Source organism: Clarias gariepinus, chromosome 8 (genome assembly GCF_024256425.1).
Source record: "Clarias gariepinus isolate MV-2021 ecotype Netherlands chromosome 8, CGAR_prim_01v2, whole genome shotgun sequence".
NCBI lineage: Eukaryota > Metazoa > Chordata > Actinopteri > Siluriformes > Clariidae > Clarias > Clarias gariepinus.
The window spans coordinates 20,474,650-20,495,953 of NC_071107.1; the positions used below are offsets into that span (position 1 = coordinate 20,474,650).

A 21,304-nucleotide genomic window follows, 5' to 3' on the forward strand; every position below is an offset into this window, starting at 1 on the left:
TAATCCAGGCAGCACATATGAGCTCCTCTTTGTGAATGCACATTTCAGTCTTTATTTGTGAGTCTGGTAAGGGTGGTGCATGTGACATGTTCTTAGTATGTTCTTCCAGATGTGAATGAAACACACAGCGTGTGCCCAGATTATCAATTAATATCATTTTTGCATGCGTTTTTCAATTCTGCCACAGCAGCCTGCTTTGGCCTTGAGTTCTTTATGCTGATCCTGCTCTCACTGTCTAATGTCATAGGGGTCTGAACCACCCGCTCAGGCCACAGCAGATGTTTATTTAATGGTTCGTTTTTACACATAATTCAAATTTTTCTCTGTTTGTGTAACAGTCATTTAACTGTAGTTACAAACTTTGTATTACAAACTTTAGTAATTCAATAAACAAATTAAATAATAAAATGTCAAATTCAGTTTTTATAATAGTTTAACTAGATGTGCCCACAACTTCATTCGCATAGAATTTAATTGCACACTCATAAGCAAAAAAAAAAAAAAAAAAAAAAAAAATATATATGTGTGTGTGTGTGTGTGTGTGTGTGTGTGTGTGTGTACAACATCTCTGTTAAATTTTGGAATGAACAAAAAAAAATTTTTGTGTTACTGTGAAGTGTGCGGAATGAAGGTACAGTGAGGCCACAATTATTCAGTAGATTTTAATTGCACGCTCGTAAGCGCATATTGAAAAATGTTCAGCGCCATCTGTTGAATTTTAAAATAAACTGATGATTTTTTTCAATTTCAATTTTTTTTATTTAGTTATTTTATATAAGGGGCATTTTCCAATTAAATTTTTAAATGGCAAATCTTCTCTTCCCGTGGGCTGATTGTGATGAATCAAAGCCTGTATGTTACCTCGATCCCTGAAAACCCCATAAAAATTTGTTCAGTGGTTTGTACGTGATGTGTGCACAAAAAACAGACAGATAAAAATTCCCAAAAAACATCTTGATGTGGTCTATTACTTATCTTGCGTCCCCGTTAAATTCTTTTTTTTTTTTTTGCAAATATCTTAAGTGTACAGACACGCCAAGTTTACAGTTTTTTTTATATGTATACATTTAAAATGAACCTTTGTTCTGTAGGAAAAAACAATATTGTTTCAATAAATAAGCGAAATATTGTTGCACACATTTAAATAATGATTTTTTTTTCTTGTTGTTGGGTTGTGGTCTTAAATCTGTGCTTATTGTCTAAGTATGGGAAATTTATTTCACAGTTAGAAGAGTTCCTGGCTGCAAAACATTTGTTGAACCCCTTATTCGCATTTTAGCCAGCTCCTATATCCTTACCTTGTAGGTACAGTAGACTGAGTATGTGCTATGCTGAGAAGGCAGATCTGTGGTGGATGTGATGTGCTGAAGGGGAAGACATTTTTAGTTTTCCTAATCCCTTAGGCATGCCCTCAAGCACCACAGTCTGAAAAGGCATATGTTGCCTTGAATGAGTACTGCATTCCTTCTACAACCCAAATGCTCCTAAAGAACTTGGGGTTTCAGTGAAACTTAAAAATTGTGTGAAGTGAGATATTTGTAGTGTCTGGTATAAATCTTTTATAGCTAGAAAAAGAAATCAGGTGTGTACAATGCAGTGTGAGCAGTTTTGTGCTCTGAGGGGTTTAGGTATGAGAGAGAGAAACAAAAAGGTTCAAAGTGTCTGGGTAGGAAGATGTTATGTAATCAGCCTAATAAAGCAACTATTACACTGCTTATAATCGACTCCGTGCTGTGACACCTATCCCTTTCCCTCTCACCTTCAGTGGATAAAGCAGATAGTGTTACCCTTTTCTTATCAGTGTGGTATTAGATATTTTAACACGTGCTTGCAGTGTGTTAGTTGAAAGGACTTGACATTTTACTGTTTCTTTGATATCATGTAAACTCTCTTTTGTCATTAGAAGCATTTGAGCATGTACAGTATGTACTTATCTGATCAGTCTATCGTGTGGCAGCAGCACAGCATGTAAATATATAAATAAATATATTATAAAGAAACTAGTTCACATCGAACATTACAATAAAGAAAAATGATTTTCACTGTGACTTTGATCATGGCATGGATATTAGTATAAGAAGGGCTGTTTTGGTATTTCAGTTGATAAATTGCTTGCACAAAGACATATACTGTACCTGGTCTTCTAAATCATGTCAAAGAGCAATGTAAGATAGACCACAACAACAGCATGTAAGGAATAAACATTGCTGAAGTCCTTGAAGTTTAAGAAGACCATAAGGATATAAAACCGTGAAAAACATTATGGAAGAATTTTAAACATCAGCCACCATTTAATGAACTGAACCATCCGTTATGAATTTAAATGAGAAAAAAGGTAAATAGTCACAACACAGCTTTATGTTGTTGTTTTTTTCCCCCACTTTGTTTTAAATGGTAAGGTGCTTGCCATTTCCACTTGCCATGGTCCATTAGACAGCTGCAGCACAGTATGGAATACACTCAAAAAACAGTCAAAGTCATTTTAAAGTAGTATTAACGCTAGTTAGATGTGGGTAAAAATATTTGGAAATTTAGGAGGTGCATAAACATTTAGCACTCACTACAACCCTGGTGTCAAAGTAACATCCACATGAATACCAGGACACAAGGCTTCCCAGCAGAACATCTCACTGCCTCAGCCAGATTTACTTCTTTTCATAGCACATCCTGGTGTCATCTCTTCCAGGGTAGGCAATGCACATGCACCTGTCCTTTTACATATTGCAAAAGAATATTCTTTCCTTTTCCACAGTAAGACAGGCGTCAGCATGGGTACACTGATCAGTCTCCCACTACACAAGCCCATACACAGCAAGATGCAACGCTCTACATACTGTACAATGAGTTCTGACACTTTTCTATAATAACCAGCATAAACAGTTTGGGCTTCCGTGGCTGCTCTGTGTGATTGGACTGAATGGGCTAACTATCCTTCTCCACAAACATCAGTCAGCCTGTTGCCAGTTCATTGGTTGTTTTTTCCTTACAATTTTTTGACAGGCGCTATCCACTGCATACCGATAACGTCCCACAAGACCTCCCATTTTGAAGATGCTCTGAACCAGTCATCTAGCCATCACAATTTGGCCCTCGTCAGAGCCTTTCAGTTACTCATGCTCGTCTATTGTTTCAGCTTACAAACTTGCGGACTACCTGTTGCTGCTCAATATATTACACTTGTTTACATGTTCCCCTTAAAACAAGATAATCAATGTTATTCATGCCATCTGTCAATGGTTAAAGTGTTAAATCTGTACAGTGAAACCTTGGATTACAAGCATAATTCGTTTTAGAAGTCAGAACTTCAAAACACTTGTAAACCAAAGTAAATTTCCCCATAAGAAATAATGGAAATGATTCGTTCCACATCCCAAAACAATAAATACATTAAAATATTTAACACAAAATATAAAGTAAAAATAAAAGAAACTAACCTGCACTTTACCTTTTAAAAAAAAAAAGGAAAAATAAATCCAGGCAGATAAGTATTTCCGTAAGTAAGGCACTGTGTGTGTGTGTGTGTGTGTGTGTGTGTGTGTGTGTGTGTGTGAAGGCGAAAGTAGGAGGGGTCTAATATATACTTATAGAAAGCGAAATATCTGCTTTTATATAAAATAATGCAAAACAAATTATTGGATTATGTAATTCGTATGAAAAGTGAATTGTAGGCGCGTTCACTGGTGCGGAGACGACAAGATGACGTTATCACCTTCAGCACAGCCAAAAAAAAAGAAATCAGCAAATTATCACTGAACTATTAAAATGGTCAGAGTGAGTTTCCTTGCTGTTTTTCCTGAAGCATTCATAATCATTACTCTACTTCTGCCGGTGCGCTCTGGAAAACTTCATATAAAAAATAATCCTGCATTTATTTTTAGGTGTGCCAGCTGCCACTGTTCTTATACTCTTTATCGGAGTAAATCATTCAGTAAAAAGCCTGTAACTTTCCATGTAATACAGGTACATCTGTATGAATAAATTGTTTAAATATATGTATCATGAGCTATTGATCAGTGACTTATGTAAATGACTCAGTTTAGATGTAAATACTGTAAATGCTGCGCTGTTTGGGGGAGGGACTCGCTAATGACGATTTGGTCTGCTGTGTGTGTGTGTGTGTGTGTGTGTGTGTGTGTGTGTGTGTGTGTGTGTGAGAAAGAGAGGTGTCAAGAGGTCTTACATACTCATAAAAAGTCGTGGATTATTCAGTGAAACATGGGCTCTGCTAAAAAAAAGTTTAAATAAAATAAAATAAACCCAAATAAAAGGGGGTAAAATGAATAAATTGAGATGCATGTTTCTTTGCCCCACCCCCGTGAACACAGCGTATTCAGAGAAAAGCGCGTCCGCGAAAGGTTGTGCTTGGACCACTCAGCTTCTGTGGATTCTAAAATTGACAGTGTTACCGTTTTTTAATCGCTGTAAAAGAAGAGACAGAACGTTTGCTCATCAAAACTATATTGTTTTTATTCACTCTATACACAACCCATGATCTTTATGCTATTTTAGAGATGGAAGATACAAATGGAATATTTTTTTGTTTTTTGTTTTCATTTTTTATAAAATATTAACTTTCAATATTTTATAAAAATACCCAAAAAAAGTATTGTGTATAGAGTGATTACAACCAATACAGTTTATGTTATGATAAGGAAAATGTTAATTTCTTCTATCCCAGTAAAACAGTAATAATGTCAATTTTAGAATCTAGAATCCAGGGTATTAAATTTGCAGAAATTTAAAAAGAGGCCTGAATCACTGCAGGTCTTCAAAATCCAGGTCTTAAAGTGGGGAGGGGTGCATTTCAGTTTATCTGAATGTATAGGTGAGAACAGCTGATTTACACCTGGGGAGGGTGAATAATTTGCATTTGAATGTTGTCTGCCATTGTAAAGCACACACAGTAACACTAAAAGAACAACATCCCAGGACAAATAGGAATAAGAGCCCCTGATTATACGGCATAAATATTATTAAATATTACAACAAAATTCCTCCGCGCGTGGGAAAAGTTTATGCATGCGGGTGACCGCTGATTAGACTTTGTAGGGAATTAAAGAAAAGCAGTTTTATTTAGACTATATAAAATAATCCTGCATCTATTTTTAGGCGACACAGTGACGAAAAAACTTAATGATTTTGTAAAATAATTAAAGCAAACGCTATTCTGTATTGTTTTCAGTGGACTTGAGCTTGACAGAAAGTGAACCGAAACTCTGTGTATAAGTGAATTATTAAAATGGTCAGAGTCAGTCTCCTTGCTGTTTTTCCCCCAACGCATTTAATTTTTTTTACTTTATGCGTGCAGCTGAGCGCTGATTAGGCTGCGTAGGAAGTTAAAGACGAGGATCACGATATGTCATGCCCAAATCTACTATCGCTACTGTATCTACTATATGTACTGTAAAGGGACGGAGCCGCCTATTCGGCCCGGCTGGTGATAATTAACGTTAGGATCTCGGGCTCCGCATTATTAAAGCAAGGCGCGGAGTTGAGGCCGGGACGTACGTAATGCGGTTGAGCAGGACAGAGTGGCATGCGAGTGGGGCGATGTGACGCGCCCCAGGGACTTTAAACAGGACACTGGAATTTCGCCCTTTAATCCTCGCGCTCCCGCGGCGCCTTCACTGCCTCCGCGTGCTCCGTTCTGCCACTCTGCCCACCACCACCTTTCGCCAGCCACGTTTAGAAATTCTTTCCGAGGCTGCGTTGGGCCGGTGTTATGCGCAGAGCGCCGGGAGATTTCCTGAAGCTCAAATCTCCGAAAACTACACTTGTGACACAATAACAGTAATATTTTAAACATTTTGCAGGCTGCCGTTTGGAGAAACCAAAGAATAAACCAGTTGTTGGGTCAAAATAACCCAACCAGGTGTTCATTTGTAAATGACTCACTACATCTCATATGACCCAACATGAGCAACACAACAATGTGTTTAAAGTACCCGAAATGACCCAGAATTTTGACCCAGCATAAACCACCCAACGATGTGCTTACAGAAACAACACAGCATTTTTAGTACACCTTTGTTGAGTTATTGTGATGTTTTATTCTGAAAGGCTATTTTACAAGTTAATTCTATATTTAAAATTGAATGTATTTTTGAATGTAATTTTTTAAATAACAATAAACCGATACAAACAGAGATAGGCTATATAACAGTTTATACTTCGTACAAATAAAATTATCAACTAAAGAACTTGATATTCTGTCCAAACATTTAACTAATGTTTGTTTTTTTGACTCATTATTATACAATAAATATCAATATCTCTGGTTCAGATTTTTTATTTATGTTGTATAAAGTTCTCAGATGTGAAAATTACAATCACTGTAGTATTTCTTCGATACAACATATTGTTAAGACATAAGACTTGTTTTATGACTTAATTTTATTTAAAACTGCGTAGAGTGAAAAATGTCACCTGGCGGTCATTTCACGAATGATTTTAAAATGCAACTGATTTATTTTGGCTGCTGCCATTTTCCCACGGCGGTGAGCGCGATGGTAATAAGCATTCTGGTTGTCCACCTACTGTATTCCTTATAAATTGGACAGTGTTATACTGTATGTTCATACTGTTGAACATTCTGCTCACTACCTGAGTGCACTGTGCAGTCAATTTTATTCTTTACACTATCTTTTCCTTTTTCTGACCAAAACAGACACAGAAAATTCACACATTAATAAGCTTGACAGACTTAACAGTAGATGCAACCTGGGGTTATTGATATTTTTTTATCATCTGAAGTTTCTATTTGTCAAGTCTAAGTATATATTAGGTGCATTTGTTAATAGATAATAGCTCAATTGGAATAAAAATGCAGTGAATATCATTTGATCCAATTGTTTCCTGTTGGAATAGTTACAGTATATACTTTCTGCGCATGTTTGCTCCATGTGTGGGTCATTGTATTAGGCATGATGAGTTTGCTTTCATTCTGATTGGTTTGATTTGATTGGTTAAGTCTGTAAGGATAGCTCTCTCCCACCTGTGTTTACTTTCATCCATTAGGTGTCTGACTGAGGAACTTGTGACTTTGTCTGATTAAGCATTTCCACACTTCTCCCATGACTTTAAATATCAACATAATATATTAAATATTTCCTTGTTGGCTTCTTTTCTATGTTTGGAGTTCACTTATTCTAGCTTCAAGTGGCTTTTCAAGATGCTCTTACAGTAAAACTCTCCATGTGAACAGGTTGCACATCTTTGGCTCTCATTAACCCGCCAATTCTCTCATTTAAACATAAAGGAATGTTGTATTTGTAAACATTCATGAGGTTTTTAGATATACTTTACTCAAAAGTTTTCATTAAATTTTTTACATTGTAGAACAATACTAATAATTTTAAAACTATAAAATACACACATGGCATTAGGTAATAACAACAGTTATTGCAAGAACAGTATTGTCAAGTGCATGTGCAAAACCCATCAAGCACTATGATGCAACTGGCTCATGTGAAGACCTTCTCAAGAAGTTCAAAAGAAAATGATTGCATATTTGCAAAATGTCATATTGTTTTTACAATGTAGAAAGACTTTGGAATAAAAGGGTGTGTCCATTCTTTTGATTGTTTTTGTATATTATGTACTTATGTGTATTACACACATTATACACCCACACAACTTAAATACCTAATCCATACTGTACATAACCCAAAATAACTTATTTTCTTTGCTTAGCGAAATTTACTGTAAACTGCCTTGACTTAATCAGTGCTCTTCCTCTTTTAATTTTTTCTTTTTTTGGCAAATATAGTATGCAAAATATAAGCACACTTGTGTAAAGAGAACACCTAATAGTCAGAGACTCATTACATACAGTATAAGTATAAAAACATATATTCTGACCACAAAAGGTGTGGGTTTGGAAACTATTGTGCAAAACCATAGCAAATCAAACCATTTAACACAGTTCAGGGGATATTAACTCACTGGTGGAATCATAAAGGTTACTGAAAGATTATTGTTTCTATGTTTGTTCAATGTGCAAGCATGTTTTAAATACATTTTCTATTTTATCCAGTCAGTTGTCTTTCCACTCAGTGTGTTTTTTAGATTCAATGCATGAAATACACAAACCACATTTACCAATCGCATAATTGTTGCCTTCTTGAGAGAGAACAATGTTAAACATGTTAATTACAAGTTAAATCAGCTTTACACCCATGTGATATGTATGTTGACTTCAAACACCTGCATTAATGTGAACAAGGGTTTTAAATAATCTGTATGAAAGTGTATTTAGTTTTGATTACATCGCAGTATTTTATGTCTTGTTTTGCAGGTTTGAGATTTCTAAGAGCCTTGAGACTGATACAGTTCTCTGAAATTTTACAGTTTTTGAATATCTTAAAAACAAGGTAAGGCCGACCACTTGCATGTACACATCCGTCATTTTTCATTGTTGTTAGGAAATGTCATGGTAAGACTTTAAAGGTACAATAAGTAGCCAACTCTGTTTCTTCTATCTTGTTGCACATTACTTGCTACTCACCACTCTCATCACCTGTCTGGTCACAAAGCTTCGCAAAAAAACAACAACATTTTGATCATGACTCATGATCATAACCCTGAACACTCTGCAAGTTTACCTCAGTGAACTTTTTTACACTTCTTATAACTGTACAGCTGCCTGTGTCTACATCGATCGATAGTTTTTTATTCTACTCTATCTTTCACATCATCTTATTGTACCTTTAAACTATGCTGAGCTCACTTTAGCGATTTCCTCTGCTCACTCTATCATGCTCAAGGGCTCGTTGCTCATCCAGCCAACTCTTAGAAAGCTTTTTATATTTACCTCTTCATCCCAGAGGTCAGGTTTTTGTAGCTCAGCAGAGCAAGCTCTGTTTTAATTCTACACTGCATCTCCTGTTAGCATGATGTAGGTAAGAAGAGAACAGGAAGACTGGTGAGTGTGAACAATGCCATTGAAGCTCTATAGAAACCGACTCTTCATTGATTTCTTCCAGAGCAGAGCAGCCATGAGAGATATGTTTCCTTGACTAATATGTTACACAAAGGTAAAATACCTTGTAGCTCAGTTGTAAGTAAATAGGAAGAACATTATTTATTTTCCCTAATCAAAATGGTTTCCATTGCTTAGCTTGGGCAAATTCTGTATGTTCCTGAAATATCGAAGACTAGTACTTGAATACAGTATCTGAGTGTAGTAGCAGCAAAAAGCTTTAGCAAACTGGAAGTCCACTGTAGACAGGGATCGCATAATATACCTGAACTGTACTTTTGTAATAACCTGTGAATTTGCTCCCAGCAAGAGGTGACGTGGCAGAGTCCATGGTTTTCCTCATCATATGTGTGTGTTGGGCTCAGTAGATGACTGACTTATCTGTACGCCAGTGCGATGTGTTTCACTTTGAGAGGTGTGACGTAACTCTCGTCTCTCACAGTAATTCCATCAAGCTGGTGAACCTGTGTTCCATCTTCATAAGCACATGGCTCACAGCTGCAGGATTCATTCATCTGGTGAGTGAGAAAACACACACAAAGAAAGTACCCTCCTCCCACAATGGAGTAAGTGTACAGGTATAGTAAAAAAAAAAAGAAAAGATATTAAAAAGGAACAAATATACAAATCCCATTATTAATTCTAGATTTGTAGGGTTCTTTCTTTCTTTCTTTCATTTCTTTTCTTTCTTTTCATTTCTATTTTTTTTTCTTAGCAGAGATACATAAAATTCAGATTTTTAGGATAAAATTTTCTTTTTATTCCCTTATCAGGAAATGCCAGAGGACATCTGTGCCACTAGATGGCAGCAGAAACTTTGCTCTACAGTAAAGCCACCTGTTTGGTTCCTCTCCAAGTTGAAGCACTTAAAACCCCTTTTTGGGTGCCCCACACTCAGTGGTGGCTGTAATCTGAGGAAACAGTAGATGGCTGTAAAGGATCAGGCTTGAAGCTGGAGCTGAAGGCCTTGGTTTGTCTGAGTAATGCTATTTATGCTCTCCTCTCCCCACAGGTGGAAAATTCAGGGGATCCTTGGGATAACTTCCAAAATTCTCAGCCACTTTCATATTGGGAATGTGTATACTTACTCATGGTCACTATGTCAACGGTGGGGTACGGGGACGTCTGCGCGAAAACCACACTCGGACGACTTTTCATGGTCTTCTTCATTCTTGGCGGTTTGGTAAAATACCTTTCATCTGCATTTTGTCTAATCCCCTTCATGCACCACATCATCTACCACCTCATGTAGACAGGGACACACGTTTTAAATTTAAAGCCCATAAGTGTCACCAACCTACAGTCCTCATGAAACAAACATCACATTGTATATTCCCAGTGTCCTTATAACACTGCTGTTGAACTTCTCTCCCCCTGTGCTCCCACTGTAACACGTGTAGAACTGACATGTATGCTAAAGTAGTTTTTTAAAGTTCACTCTGCGATGTACTGTAGCCAACGTCTGATTATGGTATTTTATTAATGTTTTGTGAAAAATGTATTCTGACATAATCTGATGATGCTCTAGTTATTTTCTTAAAGCAGTTGCGGTTTCAGACCCCACCCTCCTGTGTCTCTCCCCAAATTCCAACAAACACAGTGGCAGGAAGATGGCCAATAGTCCTGCCTGAGCCTTACTGCAGCACCTGCAGCCTCCCTTACCCTATACTACTTATACTATATATACTATACTTATACAAGGCACACTACGCAATACTACGAGTCTATTTGTAATGTTCGAGCAAAACAGTACAAATACGGGCAAAGCTAGAATAAAATTTGTGGATGCTGTAACCTCTCACAGGCGGAGGTCCAGAGAGAGCTGATTGGCCGAGCTCTCTCAGTGGGAAGAGATGAAAGGAACTTAGTGCTCCCACATTAATCACAACTCTACAGCCAATCAGGGGAGTCTGTGAGCTCGCGCCAGCAGAACGATTGTATAGCGCTGTCCTCCGAATGTGTTACGCCGACCCCAACAGTGTGTGAGCAAGCAGTTCGAAAAGATGCGGTTGGCTGGCGTCACGTGGTTCGGAGGAAACACGTGATGGTCTTCGGCCCTCCCGACTGAGTGGTAGTAGTAGTCTTAGTGGAGCTACTCCTAGTGACGGGGAGGAATTGGCCACGACTAAAATTGGGGAGAAAATCTGGAAAAAATAAAGAAATGCACATTTTTAGACCAAAGCACATAGAGTGCAAAACATGCCACATTCATATAGTTATAATATAGTATATATTTTTGATGTAACTATATTTCTATATTTACACTTGTGTTTTGGAATGAACAGCACAGATTAGAGAGTTTAATATATGCACAAAAGTTTTTAAAAATATTTTATTTCAGTTTGGTTTATGGATTGTATGATCATATATTTATTTTTATATTTTTTTGCCCAGGATCAATCCAGGGCACCTCTTGGATGTTATTGAATATTTCCCTTCTAGAAGGGTTTTATATTTACAAGATCATCCTTCCAGCACTGGCAATCACACAAGCTAGATGTGTATTTTCTGTAATCCTATTTTGCTTTCATTCTTATAACAGACAACCTAGTTTTTGTCTTTTTTGGGGGGTTTGTTTGTTTTTTGTTTATCTCAGATAATTAGAATGGTTAGTTTTCATTAATCAGCTGTGCTGCAGTGAGACAGATACAAGTTCCAGACTACAACACAAAATCAGGGCCGATAACTACAAAGTCGGAGAGCCGGAACAGATTAGCCGTAGCACGGAGCAGATCACATGCAGACTGCAATCAGACACAGAGCAGATCGGACAATCTCCACATCACACTGTAGATGAAGCTCCAGCTGTCATGGAGTCACCATATTGATGTGTCCTTCCTTTGTTTTGAAGCGGCCTGGAAGTTCTCAGAGCTCTGTTCCCTGCTTTCTGTCAGCAGCACGATTAATGACTTCAGTATGATGTGCTGTAAACCATCAGCTCCTGACCCAGCAGATGTCATGATTCATTTGGACCCTGGAGAGAGCAGCAGTGCAGTGAGGAGTTTAGAAAAAGGACTCAGACGGGGGAGAAAGTTTTGCATGTAGGAGCAGATACAGAGCTTTCAACACAACAGGTGGCTGCAAACTATGCAAAATACATCCAGCTCATTTCCAGTCACGCTAATGAGTCTTAATGCGTTTTGCAGCTGTGGGCGCTCAGCCTGGACTATTTAAATCAACCTGCCATATTCTCAGTGTTTGTTGGACAAAACATGGCACATAGGGTTTTCTTTTGGTCTTCTTTTTCCTTCTCCAGTTTAGGTGCAGTCACAGAATGTTGTTTGTTCACATAAGTAAAAATATATATATAAATAAATAAATAAACCAGAGGCTTTAATAAATTACACACTTTTTTTCCAATTCAAAGCTCTGCTGGTAAATTCTAAACACTTTACTGAACACTACAAAATATTTTGGACTTTTTTTTGTTGCCTCCAGTTTTAAACTCTAAAATTCTCTAAAAATACAAACTACGCACACATGCACACACACACACGCAATGTCTACAGTCTCTGCTCTTGAGACGTCAGGGAGGTGTATGGAGAAGCGTGCACCTCACGAACCAGTCTCTCCTTTTTTTTTTTTTTTTTAGTCTCTGCTTTTGTCTCCTATCTTCTCCTTAGGCCATGTTTGCCAGCTACGTCCCTGAAATCATAGAGTTAATAGGAAACCGCAAGAAATATGGTGGTTCCTATAGTGCGGTAAATGGCAGAAAGTAAGTATTTCAAGTGGCTCTGCTGCCTCGGCTGCAGTAGAAGCTCTCTCTGCATGCCCTCTTTACTTTTTCTGTTCCATGCATGTAGGCCATGTTTGCTCGCTACGTGCCAGAAATTGCTGCTCTCATCCTTAATCGGAAGAAATACGGAGGGATTTATAACTCAACACGAGGCAGAAAGTAAGTCCAAATCCAGAAGCAGGTGTGGTTGGGTGACATAAGCCATAGTGGATAGTGGAGGATAAATATTAATACATACTGTAGGCTCTGTTAAAAAATACTGTACTGACTTGAATGGAAGTAATCGTCACACTGTGACTGGAGACCTTGGCCATGAAAGCCACGTCCATTATGCCTTTTTTTCTTTAACACATCCTATCAGCTGCATTTTATTGTCATTTAAGTTTTGTCTCTAGAGCTTTCATGACTCTTCTTTTTGTCATTGCTGTATTTACTAACAGAACAGAAATGATATATTTCTTATTTGTATATGTAATGCAAGATTCCTATACATTTCTGAAATATAGTCATAAAAACTGCTTGTAAAGAGTAAACTGATAGTTATTTAGATTTAGAAAAATAGCATGCACGACTACCTTAAATGCCTCTTTCGTTTGCTTGTAGAGCCTCCTTTTCATCCCATTTTTTTTCTTTTTTTTTGCATGCCCTCTGTGACTGGAGGTTTGTTTAGGGTGGCTGTGCATGGGCTTTGAGAAAAGCCTGCGTGGCTGTGGTACTGCTATATCACTGCCTATCACCTCATCTGTGTCTGACATGACTCTGGCCCTGATCTTCAGTCACCCTGAATGCCTGAATGCCTTAGCTCTTGCATTGGAGAATCTCAATTGCACTTGGCTTGCTTTTTTTGCCCCACTTTATGTCCTGTACAGTGGTTATGTATTTTCAGAGGTTGCCTCCGATTGTCATTGTGGCTTTTTTGAACACCCAGTCTGGCTCAAACACAACCCTGTCATCAGCACGACAGTTCTCCCCAAGTGCCTACACTTATGTCCTGTACACTAAAGTCTCAGTTAATCTCTCTCTCTCTCTCTCTCTCCCCCCCCCCCTCCCTCCCTCTTCCTCTTTAAACTTAATATGAAAAAAGCTCATGGCCACAACCAGCTTTCATCAGTTGTCTTTTAGGGCAAATACTAAGCGAAGAGAGTCTAGAGCCATTAGAGGCCTTTTTGTTTGATGCTGTTTCCCTGTCAGTGAAACAAGATTGATGAAATGTTATGTTTGGCCTCAGCTCCATAGTTAGATTTGGAGCCTGGTGTTGAGAGAAGGCTTGTCAGAAGAGAGGTCTCTCTCTTTCCCGCTGTCTGTCTCTCTTTGTCCCTCTCACTCTTTCCCTTGCTGGCGATACGTTCATGTGGTTGCAATTAGAGGTGGCCGGGATCCAATCCTGCGGCCAGGCCGAAAGACAGGCACCAGGCTTTGCATTATTGTTTTAAATATTGATGCGAATGTGTGTATTAATGGATGGTTCAGGACATATAAATAAATATGTCAGGTTATTTATAATTTTCTTTTGTTGCCACATTACTGGCTTGGTGACAACCCCCCACCCCACCATAAAAAAAGAAAAGAATGAAAAGTAAAAAATACATAAATATCATAAAACTGTATTAACATAAAATCAGTGGCTTAAGCCATTGTGTGTGAACGAGTCCACAGCTGTGATGGCAAAAGAAAACCCCTTTGTTTTATAGTATTGTTTATAGTTAGTGCAGGATTTAGCTTAACAACAGAACGTTGTAAATAATGTGATTTATGAATAGTTTTTAAATGAGTAAAGGATTTTCAGGACTATAAAAGCGCCTGTTTTTTATCATCAGTCTGCAGGGTTCGGGGCCAAAATGTAGTCACGTTAAAGGATCGTAGCAGGTTTTTACAAATGCGTTGTGAAATGTGGTTACCGCCTCTCCAGAAGTTTTTTTGCAATTTTTTCTGAAATTGGCATCGGCTTTTACGTTTGCTTTGGAGGTCCCGACTCTGAAGCCAATTAGCTCCAGCTCCAATGTGTATGACTTGCTGGCTGAGTGAGTGATTTTATGTATAATCTCATCAAGGGTCATGGCAGCGTGTTCAGCCATCAGAGCAGTGACAGAACTGACACTGGATGTGCTGCTGTAATAAAGAGCAGCTCTGCTGGCACAGCTCTGTCTCGCTGCGGTTTCCATTAAAGCACTGCGAAACCAGGAGGACCAGGACAAGCGAGTCTCATAAACCCTGCATGAACTCTGAGCTTATACACATCCTCAGAGTCTGTTTGCTGACACTCAGAATATGAAGCCAGCCCTTCTCAGACCTGCAGGACAATGTTCTTGTGTGTGAAAGCGGAGAAAGGCGAACAACATGTGTTAACGCCATTACCGACCAGGCTCTCGGAGCAAGGGAAATGTTGTGCCATCAGTGGAACATTAGCCATTAGGTTCCCTTTGCTCTGTTAAAGTTGATATGGAAAATAAACTCAGTACAGCATGACTTTAATGATGTTAAGTCAGAGCGCTTGCATATCTGTCACTGACAAAATTATATGATAAATTCTTCAAACATGCCTGCAGATGGAGAAAACAAAGTGGACATGAAAAAAAACCCCAAAATTTGTAAGATAAACAGATATAGGAGTATGACTTTTATAGAGTATTAGAGTATAACTCTAATTTGGTTATGAGGGAAAATAATTCTGTGCATTAACACCTTGATGATTGTTGAAGATTACATGTTACTGTGTAGTTCTAATGAGAATAGAAACAAAAAATATTGTTTATTTAAAAATGTGAATAAATCAGAACTTTTTCCTTCACTTTTCTGCTACCCAAAACCCTCCGTGTTTCTGATATGACCGAGTTGTTCTGTTGCTGTCAGAGAACCATCGGATCCATGCGGCAGCAATTTCTTAATAGTGAATTCTGTACAATTTAAGGATTAGAGCAGTATTGATGGTGTCGCTGCTGATGCTGATGTCTGAGCTTTTGTTTTTCTCTTTCTTTCCTTCCTTTTGTGTTTTTTTATTTTTTTTTACTTTCCATGTTTTTGCATCCTTCTCAGTGCATGCTGGATGCGTGCACATGTGCATTTGCTTGCTCAGTCTGTGCCCTTGTGCTTTTTTTTCTTCATCTTATCATGTATAATATTTTGTTCTAAGTCCAAGTGTTCTCTGCACTGTGTGTTTGTTTTCTGTGTAGTGTTTTTAATGTTTGTATTGGATATAGTGTTTATATTTTTATTTCATTTATATTACTATGTGTTACAGTATTTTTGAAGGTTTGGAATCAGATATTGTTTAGGTTTGGTTAGTTGGGTTACTTTTAGGTGCTACTGCTTGAAGTAAAGGCCTTGATAGATCATTAACTTTAGAACTCATGCTTTGGGAATCAACTCCAACTATTTGATGGTTCTCTATGTTTAACACAGAAAAAGTGAAGGAGCTTTAGGTATTAGGTTGCGTAATGACCTAATCCTCTCCTCTTGTTGATGGTAGTGCAATACACTTAGTAGCACATTTACTCACCACTGATAAGTTAATTAAACATGGAGGCAAGATGTCTGTGTATGAATGTATGTAGGCCAGATACTCGTTGGTGCTGTTAGGGTATATAATAATAAAAAAGTAGGGTTGAACCTTTAAAGAGGGTGCTTGTAAATGAGCAGGCATGAATAATATAGGCCTCATCAAATCAGTACTGTGCCAGATGCTGCTGGCTCCTCATAATACCAGTGACCCAACAGAGTCCTCTCCTGTAAGGACAGGCAAGCATGCAATTACCACTGCTCATTAAAATTCTTAAAGGAATGAAGGCAAGATCTGTGAAGATCATTATGTTCAATAGCATCCAGACCCTGTTGCATTTGTCGGTTCTCCCTCCAGCCAGATTAGTCCGCAGTTTGGCACCACTTAGCTCTCTGAGCACAAACAGCCGCTTATAAATGAAAACACAAACACATACCCTCACACTTGAGAGTAAAAACATGTAGCTATGGTTAAGGCTGAAAATATGTACTCTCAGTTCAAGTATCAGGAGGGGCAGAAGTAATGTGACAGGTTTAGATTGATGACTGAGTTTGCTGGTAGCTCCTCAGACCTTGACCACAGTAGTGCTGAAACGATCCTGTATGTGGTTTGAGCTGGCCTGCAGTCCATATGCGTGGGCATTTGGGTAACAAATACAGAGTTGTTATTAGAATGTGATTTTCCAAAAAAATTTTGATGAGCCAAAAGTGTGCTCCCCTGATATTTAAGTTTTGCTTACGGAGATGTAAATTATTTCATGCTAACCTTGATCAATGTTGAAAACTTGATCCAGTGTAAACGTTGGGCTTTAAACACTAGGTGCATGAAAAAAGTAACAGTTGTGGCCAGTCAAAGATGGCTACTTGTAATAGATAATACAGTAAGGTAAAAAAGGAATTGTGAGAAATAAGTTTTGGCACTGGGATGTTCCACGGTCTCTGGCCCCGAGGCTCTCAGCAAGTGAAACTAGAGCTGCTTGAGGAAACAGTGACTGAACATTTACCACAATGCCTATGCATTTTAACACCAAAATCAAGTTGTTGTGTTTTTTTAACTTTCCAGCATTTAATTTCAACACGTGTCCAACAAGGTGCCAAATGCTGTGAAGTCAAGGTTAGAAGTTTCATCAGCCAGAAACCGAAAAACACTTTAGAGGCTTTTGGACAAGTCAGAGTTTGCATGGAAGTACAGATTTTTTGCCAACATGTGTACGTACTGTATAAGAGCGTTGTTTGGCTTAACGTTTCGATTATACTCTAAGAACCTCTGACAAGTTGAATAGAACAAATGGGATTCGATTTAAGATATACTTTAGATGGAAGCTTCATGCAATGTTAGACAACTTTTATAGATATGAATGAAGTAAAAGAACATTTGGCAGTGTTGTGGGAAGGGGGGCTGGAGTCAGCTGAGGTTTTAAAAGCTTCGACATATATTGTTGTCAAAAGTAATTTTTGGATTTTTTTATGACTGCTCTCTTTAAACTACATGCCAGGAGTTGTTTTGTGTCATTTTGTGCTGCTAAGCTGAATTTTCCCCTCTGCAGGCATATTGTGGTCTGTGGTCACATCACGCTCGAAAGTGTATCCAACTTCCTTAAAGACTTCCTACACAAGGACAGGGATGATGTCAATGTAGAAATTGTTTTTCTTCATAAGTAAGTGCAGTTTTTTTTTTATACCAAGTAGAAACGAAGACAAACGTCTACTTTATCACTTCAGAGAGTTTAATAGCACAAGAGGATATAATCTGATACTCATATAATTGGTTAAATTTTTATGTTTTTATGTATTTTTGATTAAAACAAAGTAAGCATTAAAGATTCTGTTTTTTTTTTTTTCTTCTGCTTTAGTATTTCCCCTAATCTTGAGCTGGAAGCCTTGTTTAAACGTCACTTCACTCAGGTGGAATTCTATCAAGGATCTGTTCTTAACCCACACGATCTAGCTAGAGTCAAGGTAATTAGTTCTAGTACAGTAGGTAATTATTAAGATGCAAGCAGTAGAGATACAATATGACATAATAAATCTGTATGTTCTGTGACCTTTGTGTTGTTTTATCTTTTTAAACTTTAGATCGAATCAGCAGATGCATGCTTAATTCTTGCCAACAAATACTGTGCAGACCCAGATGCTGAGGACGCATCGAACATAATGAGGTACGTGTGTTTATCCATAAAGTCCCAGAGACGTTTACTCCTGTTAACCGTTCGCCATTTTGCGCATCTGTATGTGTCCTAACCCTTTCTCTATGTACTTTAATTTTATTTAATTTTTTTCCTGTTTTCATTCCTTGGGAGAGTTAAGGTCCATCTTGCCTTTCCACAGTAAAATGGAAAGGTGTGAATGAGCTACTCAGAAATGATCTGAATGCCCAGGACATCACATATTTGTTTTGGCCCCAGATGAAAAGAATTAATCACACCAGGAGGGCATGGGTACCCAATTTTTTTAGTGTGTATTTGGAACGTGTTGCATTCTGCCCAATATGTTATGAAAAACTTTTTTTTTTTTTTTTTTTAGGGAAGATTTCTAGTGTACTTTGGAACTGCCTTCTTATAAAGATCCAATGCTGCATTAAAGCGGCTTCATGTGCAAATAAATTTCTTACATCTTTTTTTTTAATAGCCCTGGAGAGGTTCAAACAAAGCCTTATCCAGTGTTCACTTTTCACCTCACTTTTTATAGACTCTGCTGTTGTGAAAGAAGACAAGTTTGATTTAGTTTGGATGAGATTTAAGCTGCAACTTATTTATGTGTCTCTTTTTTGTTTCAGAGTAATATCTATCAAGAATTACCATCCAAAGATAAGAATAATTACTCAAATGTTGCAGTACCATAACAAGGTATCATTTCAGTTTCTTCGCTTGGTCTGGTCTTGTTTTAGAGAGCATTTCACACTTTGCACTGTTTACAGAGAAGATTTACGAACGAGTTCAAGCCTTATTGTCTGTAATTTAAACATAATTTTTCTTCTATGGTGAATCTAACTGTTGATAATGAACATTCCTATCCATTGTGTCAAATGTCTGTAGGACACTCATTGACTTAGTGTTTTCCTGTCCCGTGTGTTTTAAGGCCCATCTGCTAAACATTCCCAGCTGGAACTGGAAGGAGGGCGATGATGCGATCTGCCTGGCCGAGCTGAAGGCGGGTTTCATAGCGCAGAGCTGCCTGGCACAGGGCCTGTCTACCATGCTTGCCAACCTCTTCTCCATGAGGTCATACATCAAGGTACCGTCGGCTCTGACCTCTGGTTTTGATCAAGCACACGGTTATGCATGCTATCCTTATACACTAGAATCAGCTTCCCAGTCAATCCCCACTGCAGCTCAATCACTGCGGCTATTACGCTGCAGGGTAAATCATCTCCGGAGCTCTGCCGTCTCATTTGTTTCCCACTCAGGACAGCAGCGCAGCAACGCTGTCACCATTACGGGGTAATTGATATGAGTGGATGGCACTGCAGAGGCGAGAATGTAAATTAGTGGCTTTTCTCGGGCTGAATTTACTGTCCCCCTGCGTGCTGATGTAGCAATGAAATGTGAACCATGTGTCTGTTCCATAGTCAACAAGCAGCACCTCAGAGCAATCCGTATTTATAGCCAACCTGCCTCAGCACACACACACACACACAGGGTTCTGTCACAGAACTGTCCTAACAGATGAGGAAACATCAGATCAAAATTATACCGTGTCCGTGCGATGGAGCCGAATCACACCAGACACAGTGTCTCCAGCAAGGCTGTGGATTAGGGGATTTGCGATGAATGAATATTGGTTTAGGATGAATGAGTGAGTGTTTGAGGTGAATGGGTGAGGCTTTCCTGTCAGTGTCAGATGAGGAGAGGCTGGATTTGGTTAGAGGACAGAAAGCAGTCGAACTGAAATGATTTTCCATTCCCCAAAGGGCCATAACGTCGGCTTTGATTTTTGGATGCCGTGCAAAGTCTTAACATTAAGGGAGGGGCTTACTTCCTGGAGAGGAACATTCTCGTGTCATCGAAAAATGAGGGATAACTGTTCAATGACTGTTAAATTGTATTATGTGTGGAAACATCTGCAGGGTCCATCATTTCTCTTGTAAAAACACATGGGACAGAACCAGGACCACCCATGCCAATTTGCAGAGTACACACCACTCACAGACCAACATTTCCAGCTTGTAATGAAAAGGGCGTCTCATTCATATGTGCAGGCTTAGATTCATACACGGTGACGTGGTTCTTGGTGGTCCATCAAATGCTTCAAAAACACAATAAGACAAGTCACTGAGCATGAAAAAAGAGGTTGTGATTAGCTGCAATATATGGTATATGCTTCAGCGGGGGGACGTTCATGCAGAGGCAATTTGATTGATTCACTAATCATTTCTCATAAATTGATTAAGATGTTCAGTGATGGCACTTAAACATTTGTCTTTGACAAACACACACACAAAAAAAACACAATTCAATTTAGAGTGCTACATAAGTTGAGAGTGTGAATTGGGGCTGTCTCATAACCAATTTATTGTATTCATAGTTCTATCCATGTGGCCACAAACACAAAACCAGAAGGTTTTATTTAAGCCAATCGTCATTTTATTCTGATGATACCAAATAGTGACTTGCATATGGCACAAATTATTTATATTTTTGTCAATACAAATGTGAAAATGTAAATAATTGCAAGTAAGAAAAAAAAAGATTTTGCTTTATTTTTACAAATACAATGGAACAGCTAGGCTCTGGCAAGAAATTTTGGCAGTAAAGAATAAATATCCTAAACCATAAACGCTTACAGAAAAAAAAAAAAAAACTAAAATTAGTCTGTTTAAATTTCCATTCTAGGGCCTTTTAAAAAACAATGTTTCTTGAGAAGCCAAATAAATTTTCACAGTCTTTGTCATTCAGCAAACTCATTTCATTAATTAAAGAAGCAATTAGCCAAAATAGGTCAGCGGTGGCACATTACAACTCCTCAGTGAAAGCCCAACAGGACAATGTGCGAAAGAGCATCACCAATCTGTCTCATCCGATGTGCTCAGGCAGAAGGGATAGAACAGACTGCTCTATGCCCTGAAATCAGTGCTGATTCGAGTGGGCACTCAG

The 21,304-nt window shown here is 38.3% G+C and overlaps 1 protein-coding gene across 13 annotated transcripts in view; it reads left to right on the plus strand.

The window, feature by feature from the left end:
- kcnma1a (potassium large conductance calcium-activated channel, subfamily M, alpha member 1a) overlaps positions 1-21,304 on the plus strand; it is a 166,486-nt gene that overhangs the window by 98,729 nt on the left and 46,453 nt on the right. For all 13 annotated transcript variants that reach the window (XM_053501584.1, XM_053501585.1, XM_053501574.1 and 10 more), the window contains exons 6-14: positions 8,297-8,372; positions 9,423-9,498; positions 9,993-10,163; positions 12,604-12,695; positions 17,759-17,869; positions 18,065-18,170; positions 18,288-18,370; positions 18,988-19,057; positions 19,290-19,445. In XM_053501584.1, coding sequence (XP_053357559.1) covers positions 8,297-8,372; positions 9,423-9,498; positions 9,993-10,163; positions 12,604-12,695; positions 17,759-17,869; positions 18,065-18,170; positions 18,288-18,370; positions 18,988-19,057; positions 19,290-19,445 — 941 coding nt within the window. The remainder of the gene's footprint in view (positions 1-8,296; positions 8,373-9,422; positions 9,499-9,992; positions 10,164-12,603; positions 12,696-17,758; positions 17,870-18,064; positions 18,171-18,287; positions 18,371-18,987; positions 19,058-19,289; positions 19,446-21,304) is intronic.